The following is a 20151-nucleotide window of genomic DNA, read 5'->3' on the forward strand; positions in this document are numbered from 1 at the left end:
TGTCAGACAACCAGATAATCTCCTCTGACACCACAGTGAGGTGTAGTTTGTGGGGGATTGTTGTTGACCTTGCAACATAGAGATGAAAGTCCTTGTTCCTATTTATGATTTCTGTAACACCACCTTGGCAGACAGAGCTGGAGAACATCTGTGCAGCCTGGTGAGGGTGTTAAGTCTAACTTCTCCACTGGGTCATTGCCACTGGAGATAGAAGGAGGGCACACTTTGTGTGTGTGTGTGGTATTTTGGTAGAGTAGAGCATTTATTTTGGAAGAGTTTATTGTTTGGTTAAACGGCTCACTTTTTTTCTGGGAAGAAAAGTTTTGGGCTTATTTCATTTCCAGGTTACTGGCTTCTCCTGTAACCAATCTGGGATATTTGAGGCCAAAAATCCATAAAAAAATATAGTTCTATGACATTCCTCAAATCCTAAAATCCCAAGCCAACCTGTCTTTCCCCCTAATCCTTTCAGAGCCTTATGGTATTTTTTAAAAAGATAATAGTCATAGTTTTTAATTTGCACTTAGTAAAAATAATAGAGAAAAACAGTTCTATCCCTACTTTCCAGAAGAAAGAATGGATAGATCCTGGAAATATTTTTGACAGAAAGCTAACATAATTTTTTAAACTGATTGGATGTAGCTTCAGTGAAACAGTAGAGTAATGAGAGATTCCAGGGATTCTGCCTAATGCAGCTGGAAAGATGACATATTCATTTACTCCATTGGGATAGGAAATGTTGTGAAGGGAACTGATTTGGGGAATAATCAAGAGTTTGGTTTGCTTAACATGTTTAAACTTATGTTTTAGTTAAACATGAAGTTTAACTAAAATTTCATGTTTAAGTTGAAAATACCTACTGGACCTCCAACTGCAGATATTGTACAAATCATTGCACTATCTCAGTCTGGAGTGCAGGCGACAGGACAAGGTAAGATATAAACTGGAGCTTAGTCACTATCAAAGCCATGAGAATGGATGATATCTGAAAGAGCAAGTGCAAAAAGTAAAAGAAAAAGAATAACGTAAAGAACTAAGTTTTGCACCACTAAAGTGTCTACAGATGGAAAGGAAGAAAAGACTCAGCAGTGAAGACAGACAAAGTTGTTTAGAAATTGTAGGAAAAGAGGAATATAGGGTACCCAAGAAGCCAGTAAGAAAATATTTGTAGGAGAAAGGAGTGTCAGTGGTGTTAAAAACACAAGTAAAATTAGGAATGGGAAATATCCATTAAATTGAGCAATATTGAAATAACTAGTGAAATTGAATAGAGAAATGACAGTGGAGTAGTGGGGATGAATTACTGAATTTGGGGGATGATGGCAAAGAAACAATCATTTCAATGGGTTTGCTCTGGGAGAGGAAGCAGAGAAATGCAGTGGAAGCTGGAGGAGAATTTTTGGCCAAGAGATAGTTTGGTTTGGTTTTGCTTTTGAGGGGGGGAAATTATAGTTGCTTGGTTGGAATGATCAGAATGATCACTGGTCAGAATGATCTAGTGGAAAATGAGCATTTGATGATGCAATCAAATATAGTTGGAATCATCAAATACAGTGGGAAATTGCTGGAACAATGTCTTTGAAGATGCACACAAGGATGGAATTTAGTGTATGACTGGATGGTGACCTTAGGTAGGAGAAAAGACAGATCATTTAGGTAATGGAAAGGGAGAAAACACATAAGGTCACAAGTCCAGGAAGGTAGATATAAATGGCAGTGGGGCATTGTTTTCTCGGTTTCATTTTATCAGTGAAGGAAGAAGCAAGGACATCACCTTGGAGTGAGAATGAGAGAGATGTTACTGGATACCTGAGGAGAAAGAAGTTGATATGACATTGTCACCTAAGGGAGCAAGGAACTGAATGGACAAGAAAATGAAGTGTGATGTAGTAGTTCATGAAAGGTGAGCAAAGTACACTTTTATTAATATCTTATATGAGCCTCTTGCAGGCAGTCTATATACATAGAGTCTCCACTGTTAGAGGAGATTTAGAAGAAAAAAGAGAAGCAAGCCATGGAATATTATAACTAGGTGACCTTTCGTAAGTACAATTCTACATTCTAAGAAAGCAAATATTGCGTCTAGAGAAAGTAAAATGTTACGATCACATAGGTGCCTTTTGACAGACTCTGAAATAGAAGCCAGTTCTCTCCTATAAATCACTAAGGCTCAGAATATACAGTCTACAGAGTAAGATAATGTGGCACATGCTTCACAACTAGTAGAAAAGTCAAGGAGTGCCAAAATTCTGCATGTGCTCCTTATCACAGAGATGTTCCAACTTGTGTATATAAGCAATTGCTTTGATTTTATTGATATTACTTAGAAAAGCATGTATCATGGAGGTTCAAATGGAAGTTATACATTATTTTTGGAGACAAATTTTTTATAAGTTAAAATTATTTTACCATATGTCCAGTGGGATTAAAACCACCTAGAATTTCTTCTTTAAAACACTTCTTTTCCAGTACTAGTAAAAATAAATCCTCCTATACTGTACAACTTATAGTGTCCAAAGTGCATTTGAATATATCATTTTATGTGACATTTCACTCAAAAACAGTGAATCATTGTCACAGTCACTCAGGGGTTAAGCTACGGATAGAACAGAACAAGTATCTGCTTGACTCCATTGCTCTAATGCAGGGTAATGGGATCCATGACATGGAGTTCAGCACAGCTATCGCTCTGTTATGGAAAGATCTTAGCGTTAAATCACATGGACTTCAAAGTCTTCATTTATAGAAGAAAGGCAATGATACAAACAAATTAGCAAAATAATGATATGATGTGAATATAAGTAATCATAAACAAAATGTCTCAAACACACTTCAAACAGTTTAAGTAATCTTTCTAAAATATTCTGTAAATTACCAAGAACTAAGCATAATCAAATACAAGCCACAGTAACACCTCAAATTTCCAAGATTTAGCTCCTCTGCAAACTCATGTATTAATAACAGTGTTGAAAGTCATAAATAAGAAAAATAAATCATCACTATTGTTTAATACAGATTTCAAAATTTTTGCTCTTAAGTAAGAAGGCCTTAAATTCTCACTCTGATTCTCACTTTTTGTGCTACACATTTGACATATTGGCTATGTGGATCCAGGCCCACTGTATAGGAAAGTAACAGACTCAGTGTTTTAGAGTGGAACGAAGCAGGGGGAACTAAAGAACCACTCCATGCATGTGTACATGTATAACTATGCTTATAACCTCCATGGCAATCCAGGAATATTTCGTGTGGAAGCAAATGATCCCACAAACCACAGATTATCACTGAGTGAATGCCCAGTGCAAAAACCAATATCCATACTGATGATTATACAAGTTTAATTGTACTTGGGACATTTTGTTTAAGACTGCACAGACTGCTTTCACAGATGAAGAGAGAAAAGATACAATCTAAAATAATATGAAGATAAAAGCATTGACATTGTAAAAATAAAAATATTAAGCTACAAAGAAAAGTGGATGACCTATGTGGCTCAATATTTGAACACCTAGAACATTATCCATTTTACTCTGTCATCATAATCACCCATCGTTATCATGTATCAACTCTCCTCAATGCCTAGCTACATTAACAGCAATCCATTTATCAAAGATAAATTTCAATCATTGCCTTCTTAATGCTCTGAAAATTAAAAGACTTATTTAAACTCTGAATTTTGGTTACCCACATTTCATTTTTAAGTTTATTATTAATTTTTTTAAAAAGGTGGATGTCTTACTCTGTTTCCACATATGTGGTACAAATTAACAATATGTATGATAGCAAGCATCATGCAAAATTATGTGGATTAAATACAAAAAATATTTTAAGTTTTATATAATATACTGAAAGAGGAACTTTTATTGGCTTGAAAAGGAGAAAAATGTATTTTTTTTAAACTAAATTTCTCTACTTGTGCTGCTAAAACAACTGAGGAACTGTTTCATGGGAAGAGGATATTACAAATACATTGTTGACAAAAATGAGAAATTTTAACCAAAAATTTTACTGCTTGTTCTATTATGTTAACATGTATAGGTAAACATTTACTTCAATTATGTTAACTTTATTTTTACATTATTATCTATTTCTTTTCATTTTCTAGTGTGTCCTGATTATTGATTTCCAGAACAATACAGATTTCAGCCTATTAGTTTATATTCAGTCTCATTTAAGTATTACCTACTTAATGTAAATGTTTTTCTGCAGAAACAGTATAAACTTCATAAGACTATAGTCTTTGGAATACCTCTAGGCTGCTTTACATTACTGCCATTTTGAGAACTCTTTGATTTAAAGCAATAATAATGAAACTCCTTTGCATTTAAAGAACATTTGTTCACTCGCAAAAGACTTATTTTAAGGTAAGAAGTTTTGTTTTCTAATTTTGAACAGAAAGATTATTTATGCTCTTCAAATTACTCCTCCAGGTTAATCATTTAAAGTTTTAGGCAAAGTGAATTAGAGAAAGAAACAATTATCCAGATGAGTAATTCCTTTATTATTTTAGCAAACATTTATGATCTCAAATAAGATTGTGGGATTAAGATAAGCACACAACAACAGTTTAGAAGCTGAAAGGAAGAAGAGAGCCAACTTTTTTGTTCACCTGAATTGGTCACCTAGGCAATGCAATCTCATTTAATTTTGCCACAGTGAATTATATATAGTAAGTGGTCTCTGTTTTTCACTCATGGGAACCATGATTCAGAGAAAGCAAGAAGTCACACAGGTTCACAAAGTTGGCAAATGGGGAGACTGAGATTAAAAGCCAGGGCTGTACCACTTCAGATCTGATAGCTTTTCCACAAACACACACACACATACGCACGCACACGCACACACACACAACTAATCTTGAGTCTAACGTTCCCTTGAGTTAGATATACTAAAATCCTTTTCCAAGACAACACACAATAAAACGATGAATAAAATAAGCAAAAATAATGTCAAACGTGCAGCCAGAGTAATAAGGAAAGAGGAAAGATGTCTCGGTTGTCAGGAATGATGACTAAGTATAAAGATTCACAAGTAAGAAGTCTGTACAACCAGGGACCCAAAGACAACCATTCAGGGCCACCACTGAAAGGACCAGGCAGGAGAGGAGAGGCACAATTACCTGCATAGAAAACCCTCTTAGTGTGTCAGTATGAAAAATGATTCCTATCACGCAAAGGATTATAGTAAAAAACTTGCCAATCTTGAACTCAGATCTGGATGAGATAATTAAAAACCAATTCTCCTGAGATTTTGTGAATTGGTCCACAGGTAAGTTTGTGATGAGTTGTCTCTACCTGTGTGGCCTCATATCCCCAACTAAGAATTTAGTTTAAAGAATATCTGGGTTGCTAATATACCCTTCACCTGGAAGAACTAAATGTAAATTCCGTCTTCATAACACATTATACAGCCAAACTGAGGGATACTCATAGAGTGCCAAGGACCATGAGCCCACAGTGAGAAATCCCAGGGGGAAATAGAACATAGTGAGTGCATCAGCAGTAGAACAAAGAACAGACGACAGAGTCAGATCTATACAGACTGCAGATCTTGCAATTACAGATACAGCATATAAATAGGATTCTCTAACAAGATTAATATTAATAGAAAGGAGATATCAAATGTATAATCGTGATGTAAAATACTATGAGGCAAATATAAAATAGAATAGAACTTCCAGAAGTGAAAACCATAATAGCCAGAATCAGAAATTCAATAAATAGTTTAAATAATAGACTCAATGTAACCAAAGAGAGAGACAGTGAACTGAAGGGGAGACGGGAGGAGTTGCCTTTAGCAGTCCACAGAGGGCAGACAAGTTCAAAATATGAAAAAAACATAAGAAAATGGAGAATCTAGGGAGCTGATTTAGCATCCATCCTAATGTTACTGAAGGAAAGAACACAGATAATAGAGAGGAGGCTCTTCAAAGATAATGGCTAAAATTTCTTCAGAATTGAAGAAATACATAAATTTTCATATTCCAGTCTTATGACTCCCAAGCAAAGAAAATAAATCTTCAGATAGATACATCAGAGTAACACAGCAGATTACCATGGGGCATGGATGGGCATGGATTCTGAAATCTTCAACACTCAGAAAGAAGAGACAGCTTTCCTACAAAGACAAAATAGATAGATAGCAGACTTTCTCCAACTCCAAAACTCAATGTGAGAGCTAAGGGATCAAAATATAACAAAATACATCAAACTGTCACACTTTTTATAGAAGAAGAAAAAAAACAGTGTTAATCTATCGATACTTATCAATCAATCATCTGTCTATACCTGTTATCTATGCATCTATGTATCTAACATCCATCTCTATTATTTAGCTGCTGATGGGCACATGATTGATCATAGCCCTCTTGAACTTTAAAACTCAAATTTAATGTTATAAAAATTCATTTGTGTAAATATGACATATATTTTTGTAAGTATGACAAATCTGTAAAATCACAAAGGTGAGCAATGTAACTGATAAGCTAGTGGAACCAGGCATCATTGCTTTAATTAACTGATTTTAGCTCCCATCTTGATATCAGTCTATGGCAAAATTGCATTGGTTCTAAACGGTCTAAGTTTTTTTGGTCTCTATTCAGCTTCATTTTATACCACTCTAAAACCTGATTTTCCTACTTAAGTTGCTCCCTTCGTTGATGGCACCACAACCCACCAATACACCTTGTACCCACCCCACTTTACATCCTTCCCAACTGTATCCTGAGGGTAACATGTCCCATGACTAAGCAATCCTTGATTATGGCACGCTTTTTAACGGTTTGGTAATTGGTAATTTTGCATACACTTTTTGTCTGCTTTGAATGTTACCTACATATGTCTTGTAAAATTACATATATTCTGTAAAATTCTACCTGCTATTTAAGAGGTGGGACCTTAACCACATCCTCTGGAAAGCAGTTCCTGACCTAGACCTCTGTACTCCGTGTATCACCATGTCTATACACACCCAAATTGTATCATGTGTCTTGTTAATAAAGATATTATTTGTTGAGCTCCTACTATGTGCCAGAGAATATGTTCTCTTTTACTTGCATTCACTTATTTCATCTTCACAATTATTCAATGAGATAGATAGTATTATATCCATTTAGAAGTGAAATACAGAATAATACGAATCAGAAATTCAATAGTTTAAATAATGGACTCAATCTGTCAAAGAAAGAGTTATGAACTGAAAGGAAGACGGAAGGAGTCACCTTTAGTGCCCCATAGAAAGACAAAATAGGTACAAAAATAAGAAAAACTAAGTATTGAAGAGTTGTCAGTAAATTTGCTTTATATGTATAAAGAAAATCTCATTAAAATTATTTTAAAGGTAAAATAAAATGCATAATAACAAGTGGCCTTAACAATGCTAGGTTTAACGAAAAATGTTAAGATAAATATCCTCAATATGCATCTTATACTTAGCAATGTATTTCACACACAAAAAAATAACTCTGTCAATAAGGTATCCTTCTGTGGGTGCCATTGTTCTTGTGGTAAACGTTATCATTCATTTGCTTCTACATTTGGAGGAGGTTTCAAATAACACCACCAACACCTCCAACTGCATCTGCTCTGTCTATCCTAATCAAAGGAAACACAGGCAGTAGTCCCTGGGGACTGCTGCCCAGACTGTGGAACCCGCGATGGTGTTGCCGCGGGCTGACGACAACTGTGACCACCTCAGGCTAATCCCACTGTGGCCACCACCAGGGGTTCCAGTGACAATGTTTTCACTGCAGCCACAATATTTTCTTCCAGGGCTGCCATATCTGGAACAGCATAAGCCCTGGGAAATTAGGAACATAAATGTCCCTGGTGGTGATTATTGACTGGCAAAAATGAAACATCACATGAGAAATAGAAGGAGTTTCCAGCACTGTCTTTTCAATTTAACAGTCTCTAATAATAAAAGAAATGGACACTCTCGGTTTCAAGAGCAGGTCTTTGTATATCTTTCTGTTATAAGATCACAGCTCTATAAACAATACTTGCCCATCTGTAAGTATTTTTCTACTCCTGAAAAATATTTCTCTTCTTCCTTTTTTTTTTTTTTGAAACGGAGTCTCACTCTGTAGCCCAGGCCAGAGTGCAGAGTGCAGTGGTATGATCTCAACTCACTGCAAGTTCCGCCTCCTGGGTTTATGCCATTCTCCTGCCTCAGACTCGGAGTAGCTAATTTTTTTATTTTTAGTAGAGATGGGTTTTCACCGTGTTAGTCAGGATAGTCTCGATCTCCTGACCTTGTGATCCGCCCACTCGGCCTCTCAAAGTGCTGGGATTACAGGTGTGAGCCACAGCGCCCGGCCCGGCCTTCCTTTTCTTAATTTTATTTGCACACATTTGGAATGTCAGTCTACCCAAAAAGACCAAATAAGGAGAAGCACAAACATAAAATACTTTGTATTGCAAAATTTATAGACATACAATCAAATGTAAAAACAAGATTAAACTGATAGCTTCCTTTATCAATGTTAGTAACCAATGACCACTTTTACCTCTAAAATGTTTTGAAAAATCAGTTGTATTTACTTAGAATAGGTCAAATTTTATAGAATACAACCTAAGTGTCTGTCAACAGATGAATGGATAAAGCATTTATATATACAGTTGACTATAATGCAGCCAGAGGAAAGAAGGAAACCCTTCCATTCATGATAACATGAATGAACACAGAGGACATTATGCTTAATGAAATAAGTCAGGCACAGAAAGACAAATGCTGTATGACCTCGCACATGCAGAATCTAAAAATGTCCAACCCATAGAAACAGAAAGTAGAATGGTGGGCTTCCAGGTGCTGGGGAGTGGAAGAAAGAGAAAGTGCTGATAAAAAGGTACAAACTTTCAGTTATAAAATGAACAATATCTCAGAGTCTAATGTACAGCAGGGGAGGTGACAGACGTGTTAAGTTACTGTAACAATCATTACACAATGTGTATATATATCTATGAAGTCATTATATTGTACACCTTGAATATATATATTCTTTGTCAATTCAATATTTTTTTAAAAAAGAAGAATGCAATCTCATTAAAATCAGCAACAAATGATAACATTGGCATACAAGAGTTATTTTTAAAAGTTTAAAAAATATAGACAATGTGTATTTTGTGCATGTGTGTGTACACAGACTCTGATCTCCATGTTGACAGATTTCATTGAGTAGCTCTGTGATGCGGGAAAAAGAAAGAATAACCTTCCTATCTAGGCCTGCACACACCATCCCTCCCAGATGACCTATTAAGAATCTATCCATAATAAGTGCACTAGCCTAGATACATACTCTCTCTGGATCACATTTTCACAGATAATGAACCTCAAAGAGCCACATCTTACATCATGTCACACCCATGTGGAAGCCAGTACAAATTTCAAGGTTAATGGTAGATACTAGTTCTCTTAACGTTATCTTCAGGAAATTGTGGTTTCCCTCGTGGGATTGCTAATTGCATGTTTTATTCCACAAGGAAACTGGAAGAAGTTGTTTTGTTGATTTTAAAGTCTAATGGTACCCATTACACTGAGGTACTGATTGTTCTGATGCTATTTATCCGATAGTTCTGCCATGTTTGGAATTTAAACTCCATGATTCTTCATGGTTTTCCTATCTTTTACTAGCAACACCTTTGAAACTGGTGTCTCTATGGGAAAATAGACAGCCATCTTGTATTGATTTTACTCTCATTTGCCTTTTAAAAATATTTCATCAATATTTAAAACTGGCACAAGCTAAATTTAATTTTCCTTCAGGGTACATTGAAGGGTATAGTATCATGAGTACAGCCACAGATATCTCTGACTTAGAGTGGTAAACCGTTCAGAAGGATGACAGTAACTGAATGTCAGATTTCAGTTCCCCCGGAGCACCAGGGGAAGATGATCAGTTTCTTGTATGTTAACTGAAGCTTTAACACATCTATCTGACAACTGCCATGCATCATTCTGATCAACAGTCACTCTACTATCTGTATCTAAAGATCTTGAATAATTGCTGCCTACGTTTTGATACTATTTTTAAATTATCACAGATGAAAGAGGTTTTATCTGATATGAACTCAATGCTAAAACTTCAACTGTATAATCTCTGAATAAATTACAGAATGTTCTTCAAAAGTAGCTAATAAAAGGCACTGGGGGAAAGCAGTATTTTTCTGACAGAAGTCACAGTAAATGCATGGATATTTCAGTTTTAACTCTCTAGCTGTCTCTTGTAGGTGAAAATGTTGACACACGTTTCTAAATAATCAACATTTTATAGGACTTTCGGCATAACTAGAATTAGAGTCAGATGTGCTAAATATGTCAGAGTGTTTTTTCTCTGCGCCACCTCCTCAAGCCTCTCAGGAGCTACCTGACTTCTATTATAAACTCCCAGACGCACTAATCAGGGAGTGATGAGCAGGTTTAAGCCCCACTTGATGGGGGTTATTGTTAAGTCACCTTCATTAGAAACTCACCCTGATAAAGCCCTGGAGCTCAGCTACAGGTTCATCAGTCTGTGGTTTTCTGGTGCTGACTCTGGGATTATTATCTGTTCCCATAGTTTCCTCTCCTAATTCTAGAGGTTTGTGAAGCAAAGCCTTTTCCCAGGGGTCCCTTCACTATCCAAATCCTATATTCTGCCCTCTCACAGAGGTGGCCCTTACATACTTACCATGAATTCTCAATTCTGGTTTCTGTAACTGAGCTATACCCCACAGTATGTCCAGGAATTCAGAGCAAGGAGCTAAGAGGGTCACTTGGCATGATGCCTGGGTTTTGGCCCATCTGCCAATCCTTGATTTTCAGATACCAACATTTTGCCCAACTACAGCTTCTCCAAATGCTCAGTTCTATGCCCCCTCCCTCAGACTGAGCCTTTTGCCTGGGCTCACATCCCACTGTTTATCCTCCATGGACAGTAGGTTAATGTTGGGGCTGATGAAACCCTCTCCTGCCTCTGGTACAGATATAGAGAAATTGTCGAGCTTACCACTAACTCCCTATCCCAGACCTTCTCCCACTGCCACCCTTGAGTCCCAGTCCACAAGGGCTTTTGGAACCACTTTTGCACAATTTTAACAATGACAGAAATCTAGCATAACTGACTCCCTAGTGCTTCTGACTGCACAAGCCTTTGCTTATTTCTCTGCCTAAGCCAAAATAACTATGGGAGAGATTTACTTTATAATTTAATGGAAAAATTTAGTTTATAGTTTAAAGCAAGGATGATGATAGTCCCTTCCCAAAGTTAACCTTTTCCCTTTTTGGGGACTGAAACTGTCTTTGTAAAACTAATGAAAGGCCACAAAATTATAATTATGCTAGGGACCTGAATTCTGCTAAGATATAGGCATAAACAGCACCTAGGCATTGTTTCCTAGCTTGCTTTTTATAATTGTTTACTGCTCAGAATTCACATAGCCAGGTGTCCAAAAATTTGTAACTTCCCCAGTTGCTCCTCTAGGTAACATTGCTATTGTGAAACCTCAGCCTAGTCTTTGAGATATTTTTCAGACTTTGCATTCTAGTATACCAGCTAATGCCACCCAGACAAGTGACTCCACCCAGGAGCTAACTAAATGCCTGAAGACAGTTTTGGCAGCACTGTGATTTAGGCCCTGATCCATCCAGTCAGTAGGACCCATTGCCTAGCTGCCTGCCCACCAAACTATCCTTAAAACCCTAGTCTTCAAATTCCCAGGCAGAGAGATTTGAGAAATATCTCCTGTCCTCTTTGCTTCACTGCCTTGTAAGTATTAAAGTCTTCCTCTAATGCAGTACTGGCTGTCTCATTGTATTGGCTTTTCTTCTGTGCAGTGGGCAAGAAGAGCTTGACTAAACTGTAACATTTTCTTTCAGCCTGAGCAAGGCAGGTCAAAAGTGTCAGGCAAAAACAATCCTAGAAGCAGCTTTCAGCTAATGTGATAGATCTGAAAATATAAACAACTTCCTCCCTATTGTGGAGTTGGAGAAAAACGTATAACATTCTATAAGTCTCAGGATTTTTCAGCAAAGTGGAGCTTCATTTTTCCCCCTCATGAGTAAACTGCCTGATAGCAATCTTCTTCTCAGCCCCTTGCCCCTGACTGTCCTATTTTCCACCCAGACCTTCAGAGCATTGCTTCCAGATAACAAAATAGCTCCTTGCCTAGGGTTCCTCAGACTGACATTTGCCTTTCCTTAGAATATTCTCCTAACCTTTCCACTCACTTACACAGACTGAGAGTTAACACTCTATTTGTTGTAATACTCAGATAAGACTTTCTGCTCTCCAAAGTTGGATGATTATCTCTGGCCTCATCTCTTACTGTCTCAAATGCATCTCGTAATTAGCTGGTAAGTGGGGTGATCCCTGTCCAGAGAGCACATGGACTATGTATTGTGGCAATACAACACAAACAGTGCACTGTGAAGGGTCAAGTTTAAAGAGGGTATCTTTTAATACAAAGGTGTCTGCGGGCCTTTACCAGCGGGAGGCTTTAAAAAACAGAAAAAGGGAGTTTTCTCAGAGAAAATCTGGCTCTCTGAAAGTACGGTGCACTACTTTCTCTGTTGTAGATTGGCTTTCCTCAGATGCAGACCTAGAAGTTAGAATTCCTTCCTGGGACAGAGGTCCCAGGAAGTACTTTCAAGTAAGAAAAACAATTTATAGAGCAGAAGAAAAAAAAATTTAAAAGCACACTTGATCATCTCAATTGATTCAGAAAAAAGCATTTGACAAATTTCAAGGCCTTTTGATATAAAATTCAACACTGCCTCAATACTCAGCCAAGTAGGAATAGAAGACAACTACCTCATCATAACAAAGGCAGTATATGAAAAACCCGTACTCAAAAATACTCAAAAATGAAGCTTTTCCTTTAAGGTCTGGAATAAGAAAAAAAAATCTGCTTTTACCACTTCCATTCAGCATAGTATTGGAAATCTTAACCAGAGTAATAAGGCAGGAAAAAGAAATAATAGTCATCCAAATTTGAAAGGAATAAGTAAAATTATCTCTGATCACAGATGACATAATCTTATACGTAGAAAACCATAAACATTCCACAATAAACTATTAGAACTAATAAATTCAGTAAAGTGGCAGAATACAAAATCAAAATCCAAAAATAAATTAAGAAAATGATTTTTTAACAATACTATCAAAAATTATCAAATACTAAGGGTTTAACTCAAGCAAGGAGTTGAAAGACTTGTACACTGAAAACAACAAAGCATTGCTAAAAGAATGTAAAGTATACATAAATAAATGGAAAGATGCTATGTTCATCTATCAGAAAGCTTACTATTATTAAGATGTCCATACTACTAAAAGTGATCTACAGATTCAACATGATCCTTATAAAAACTGCAATGGTATTTTTTCAAGAAATAGAAAAATTCATTCTAAAATGTATTTGAGATCTTAAGGAACCCAAATTAGCTGATTTCAAAATTTGCTCTAAAGCTACAGTAAAAACGAACAAATAAACAAAAGGCACAACTGTGTGTTATGGGCGTAAAGACAAATATATAGATTAATAAACTAGAATAGAGAGGCCATAAAAACCCCCTTGTGTATATGGCAATTTATTTTGGACTGGATATCCAAACGCTAAAGAATGAAGTTCGAACTTTAACTAATGCCATGTACAGAACAGAAATTAACTTAAAATATAACCAAACCTACAAGTAAGAGCAAAAATTGTAAACTCTTAGAAGAAAATATAGGGGGAAAAGATTCATGACACTGAATTAGGCAATTATTTCCTGGAGATGGTACAAAAGGTACAACCAATAGAAGAAAAAATTGACACACACTTTATTAAAATTAAAAACTTTTGTGCATCAAAATACTATTAATAGAGTAAAAGGGCAACCTACAATTTGGGAGAAAATATTGCTAATCACATACCTGATAAAGGACTAGTATCTAAAATACATTAAGAACTCCTGCAACTCAGCTCCAAAAACCAAACAATCCAATTCCAAAACAGACAAAGGATATGAATAGACATTTATCCAAAGAAGACGCACAAGTAGACAATAAGCACATAAAATAATGTTCTACATTATTAATTGATAGGAGAATGCAAATGGAAACCACAGTGAGATTCAGCCTCACACTTATTTGGATAGCTATTATCAAAAACACTGAAAACAACAGGGTTGACATGGATGTGGAGAAATCGGAACTCTTGTATTTTGCTTGTTGAAATGGAAAATGGTACAACTACTGTGGAGAAGAGTATGACAGTTTCTTAAGAAGTTGAACAAAGAATTACTATTTATCCAGCCATTTCGCTTCTGGATATATACACCAAATAATTGAAAGTGGTGATTCAAGCATATTTGTACACCCATGTTCTTAGAGGCATTTTTCCAAAAAGCCAAGGTGGAAACAAACTCAATGTTCACTGCCGAGTGAACATTGATAAACAAAAGGTGGTATAAATACACAATGGAATGTTATTCAGCCTTTGAAAGGAATGAAATTCTGATATATCCTTCAACATGGATGAACCTTGAAGACATTATGATAATTGAAATAAGCCATCCACAAAGGGTCAGATATTGTATGATTCCACTTACAAGATTTACCCAGAATAGTCAAATGTAGAGGCAGAAAGTAGGACAGTGGTTAACAAGGGGTTAAGAGGAGGAGTACGGTTCAGTGCATACAGAGTTTCAGTATAGCATGATGAAAATTCCGGCAATGAATAGTGGTGGTAGTTACACAACAAAGTGAATGCACGAAATGCTACTGAACTTTATACTTAAAAATAGTTAAGATGGTGCATTTTATATTATGTATATTTTATCACAGTTAAAAAAAAAAGAAACAGAAAACTTAACAGACCATATAAGAGTGGGTCTATTTTGGGCTCTTTATTATGTTCCATTGACTGATATACTTGAATTTATTACAACATTACATTGTATTTATTATTAGAATCTTATAGCAAGCTCTGAAATCAGTTAGAATAAACCCTCCAACTTTGCTCTTTTTATTCAAGATTGTTCTGGTTATTGTAAGTCCTTTATATTTCCATGTGAATTTTAGAATCAACTTGTACATATCTGCAAAAATATTTTGGGGTTTTGACTGGTTTAGGGTATCTGGAAAGATGTGACAGCTTATCAACACTTAGCTTTCTAGTTACGATCATGTCATATTTCTCCATTATTTGTTTATTTTTTAAAATTTCCTTCAACATAGTTTTTATAGTTTTCAGGACAGAGATCATATACATCTTTTGTTAAATTTGTTCCTAAGTGTATTGTCTTTCTGACGTATTGTGGATTGCATTTTTATTTCATTTCTAGTTGCTTGTAGGTAGTTTTAGAAACACAATTAACTTGGGCTATTGTCCTTATTCCCAGCATCCTTGCTAAATTCTTGTGTTATTCTATCTTTTGTAGAATTCTTAAGGTTTTCTATGCATACCATCATGAAATCTACAAGAAAAGCCATTTTGCCTCTTCCTCTATAATTTTTGTTCTTTATATATAATTTGTGACTTGCTGTAGGAGCATGGTGAACAACATTGATTAGTGAGCAAGGTATTATCCTTGACTTGCTTTCAATCTCAGAGAGAATGTTCAATGTTAACCAACATATTAGAAAGAGGCTTTAATTAGATGACAGTTGTCAGATTAAGAAAAATCTTGTCTACTCATATCTTGCTTAAAGTGTTTTGTAAAAATGGGTGTTGAATTTTCAAATGCTTTTTTGAATTTGTTGACAACGTCATAAGATGTTTCTCCTTAATTCTGCCTTCATTCTTCCTAGCACTCTGAGCTTTATTTATATGTACAATTATCTTTTAAGGAGAAAGTAGGTCTATGTGTATCAGTTATTATTGACTGTGAAACTTAAAATCAGTAATATTATTTCAGTATTGAAGTAGTAAATTTTACTGATTTTATTTTTTGATCTGGGGACCAGTGTGATATATTTATTCTAGAGAGTTGTATGACTCATGCCACTTCTCTGTTATTAACCAAAGGGAAGAAAGGACAACCTCATAGGAACAGTTTAATCAGCCTTGACATCCAGGCCCATGATTCAGAATGATTTAAATGGTCTGTGACAAAAGAATAGTTAACAGTCTGTAAAATGTCTATTATCTTTAGTTGGCAAAGGCCTATTGATTTAGGGCCTTGAGTTACTCCCATAGGGTATTAGTAAGAAGTGATGTGAGAACTCAAGTTCAGCATTATTTGCCACCTACTAAACACTCCAAGGTAAGTCTATTAATAAGGTACAAATTAAATCTTCATGCTAAATAGCTGCAGATGTTTGGGAAAAGCAGGGAGCAGACTACATGCTACTGTCTATAATTTTCTTCTGAGATCACATATGGCAACATTGTTAAAAAAGATGTCTTTAATGGTATTATTATACAATGAATGATGAACTCCATAACTTGTTTTATGACAATGTCTTTTAGTGGAATAAAATCTAATCTCATCTAAGGATGTCTTCCACAGCTATGCTGCCTCGACATGAGTAAGTACAGCAATCAGTTTTGCACTGTAATTTATGGCTCTTTCTGAAGCTAGATTAGGAGCAGTGTAATGTGTCAATGGGTTGGAGCATTGAAGAACAGAATTTGCTACAGCACTTCCGCATAATTCTATTAGGGAGGTCCACAGAATCGTTCAGACACTATCCCAGGGGAATATCACTCACGCTGAGTTCAGTGACCGCTGCCTAATGTCTCCTGCTTCAGTGATGCTGAAGGATGGGCCCCACCCTGACACCACTCTCAATAGTCCAAGTTCAAGAAACGTAAGACCAGAGCAGAGGACACCACCATGTGCAGTTCTCAATTAATTCTCTATGTGAAAAGGTAGAATGATCAGAAAATTCAGTGTCACTCTCATCATATGATGACAGCTAGGAGTCATAGACAACAGGCTGGAGATGGGCCCAAAAGGCATGTTCATGGACCCTAGGCAAGGTTCTCATACAGGGCCACTGCTTACTTAATGATGTAAGCAAAAATTACACGCAGAACCATTGACTAGACACTGAAAGAAAAACATATTTAAAATGGTCTTTGAATAAACATTTTTATTAACAAAAAACAAACACAAAAAAATTCAACAGAAGAAAAAGTTACTTACACCAGAATAGAAAGGCTCACCAGACACACATATCACATCCTGTTCCTGGATCATCAAAATATCTTTGGCTAGGTGCAGCCGGACTTTGAAAGGCTCCTGGTTACCATCCTGCAGCAAACAAATTCCTGTCTTTGTCTTCAGATTAAAAAAAAAAAAAAAAAAAAAAAAAAAAAAGAGGAAAAATTATACTTAGTTTATAGGTTGTAATTTTGTGGCCAATTTACAGCAAAATATGGTGAATAACATTTAAGAGGTGGCGAAAACACACTCTGATGAGCCTGAAATTGAATACTTAGCATGGGTGCAAGGGAAAAGGAGAATGATTTCAAGTAAAGCGAACTCTCGGATAAGGAAAACGATGTCGCAAAATTCACACAAAGAAGTGGGGAGTAAGAATTATGGTACATGTACTATATTTTTAAAATAATGAGAGGTTTTGTAATACTTATAATCTAAAAATATAAAGGTAATAGCTTTATTGAGATATAATTCAAATTCCATACAATTCAACCCTTTAAAATGTACAATTCATATTTTTTTAAATATAATCAATGGTGTGCAACCATCACGGTAATCAATTTTAGAACATTTCCATCACTTCAGAAAGAAGGATCACACTCCTATTTCTCCATTTCCTCTCCCACTGCCCCAGCCTACTGTAAACTCCAGTATTTCAGCATTCCTAGTCACCAAAAAAGACATGCATGCATACACACATGCACAGACATGCATGAAGACACACACAGACACGCACACGCACACGCACACACAGTTTATACCTAGAAGGAAATAAGGGTAACAAGGTGAAGCAAACTACCCAAATTAACATAGTTAATTAAAAACAGAGCCTAGTTTAAGACCCAAGATTTCTGATGCCTAATCCAATATGTTGGCTTTATATACTTTGGGGAATTGTGAAAACGGACTGCAAAGATTTCTGAACTTGTGCTATTACCTAAGTAATCACCAAATAAGTCCATGAGTCTTGTCACTTATCCAGAATACATAGATTAATCTGGATTAATATAAATATTGTCCCTAGCAAATGCACTTAACATTCCCATTTGTCAAAGACACAAAAGGTAATTCCTTTGAGACAGAGTATAATATTTAGCTCTTACTCTGCACCAAAAAGTCCATAGGAATAATGACCACTTTGGAAATGACATTTTCTTTTAGTAGTTATTGAGTCATTCTTAACATAGTGGAATATATATATGGGGATATATATTTATCCTCAGAGTTAATTGGTTAATTAATTTCAAATTTAAAAAATTAGCAAATAGTAATTGCATGTATTAATGGCAAACAATGTGAGGTTTTGATGCATGTATATATTGTGTAATTATTAAATCATGATAATTAGCATATAAATCACTTTAAACACTAATGATGTATGTGTTGTGAGAACATTCAAAACCCTCTCTTCCAGCTATTTGTGATATACAATATTGTTAGCTGTGATCATCCTACTGGGCAATAGAGTAACAGAGTTCATTCCTCCCATCTAACTGTAATATTGTACCTGTAGGCTAACATCTCCCCACCTCTGACCCTTCCATGAGCCCCAGTGTGTGGTAACCACTCTTCTACTCTGAACTCCAACATCACTTACTATCAGGAAAATGCAATTCAAAACCACAATGTAACACCACCTCACCCAAGTTAGAATGATGACTAACAAAAAGACAAAAACTGGCAAATGCTGGTGAAGATGTGGAGAAAAGCAATCTCTTATACACTGTTAGTAGAAATGTAAATTAGCATAGCCCTTACAGAAAACAGTATGAAGATTCCTTTAAAAATTAAAAACTGATCCAGCAATTCCATTACTGGGTATATATCCAAAGGAAAAGAAATGAGTATGTCAAAGGGACATCTGCACTCCCATGTTTATTGTAGCACTATTCTCAACAGCTAAGATATGAAATCAATTTAAATGCCCATCAACACATGAATGGATAAAGAAAATATGGTACTTATACACAGTGGAGAACTATTCAGCCATAAAAAAGGAATAAAATTCTGTCACTTGGAACAACATAGATAAGGCTGGAGGACATTTTGCAAAGTAAAAACTGCCAGACACAGAAAGACAAATATCATATTACATCACTTATATGTGAAATCTATCTTTAAATTTAAGGAGCACGCTATCCCAGGCAAATAATACCAGACTTTCTCTTGGAATACACATTTCCATGGCTATTGCTGGGAGTCTGCTACTTTATCCTCTGTAATATTGATAGGAATATATTTATATACTGCAGCCTCCAAAGATATCTCTTTCTCTAAACTGCTTTTGTTCTTGTGTGCTAATGCATACTCTTTTGCCATCTATCATATACACTCTTATATTAGTTTAGAATTATTTTGTAAAAGTTATGATGTCTTTTTAGGAAAAACAGAAGCTTTTTCATGAGCAAGGAAAGCATTTTTTCTTCATCCATGGCACTAGCACACACATGCTCATGAAACCAGGCTGACTAATCTAGAGAAAATTTTAAGTGAATATATCTAGAGGACAAAAATCTTTTAACACAAGCATATTGTGCTTTCCCTAATATAGAACATAATTTTCCTATGTTTTTATACAAAGTCACTCATGCTTACAATGGGATATTGGAGAGGGGCCGACATGGAGCCTTTCTGAGGGGCGAAGCCACTCTGAGGAGTGGCAATATGAAATAATACATCAAAGCCAAGTGATCATAAATGAACACATTTGCTGATTTTTTAGTACAGTATATTCCAGGACATTTCTCCCCCAGAAGTGTAATGGAATAGCTGGTAATCACAAATAATGCTCTGTTTGAACTTCAGGATGAGAAAAGGGTTTTCCCTGAAAGCCCAGAAATATACTTTTGGTACACATCAAAGAGATGCCAAAGATCATCCAGGGAAAGTTTGAGGAGCTAAAACAAAACTATGAGGATACTCTCATTTAATTTTTATGTGGCCAAAGCTATCATTCACGTAAATACTATGTAAAATGTTCACAAATTATTAGATAGTTGTCTGGAGAACAGAATACAGTCTTTGAGC

At 35.8% G+C, this 20151-nt stretch overlaps 1 protein-coding gene across 3 annotated transcripts in view; it reads right to left on the reverse strand.

Annotated features, from left to right (window-relative positions):
• SNTG1 (syntrophin, gamma 1) overlaps positions 1 to 20151 on the reverse strand; it is an 804940-nt gene that overhangs the window by 277999 nt on the left and 506790 nt on the right. For all 3 annotated transcript variants that reach the window (XM_011999541.1, XM_011999542.1, XM_011999540.1), the window contains one exon: positions 17107 to 17241. In XM_011999541.1, the coding sequence (XP_011854931.1) occupies positions 17107 to 17241 (135 nt within the window). The remainder of the gene's footprint in view (positions 1 to 17106; positions 17242 to 20151) is intronic.

This window comes from Mandrillus leucophaeus, unplaced genomic scaffold (assembly GCF_000951045.1).
Source record: "Mandrillus leucophaeus isolate KB7577 unplaced genomic scaffold, Mleu.le_1.0 Scaffold598, whole genome shotgun sequence".
NCBI lineage: Eukaryota > Metazoa > Chordata > Mammalia > Primates > Cercopithecidae > Mandrillus > Mandrillus leucophaeus.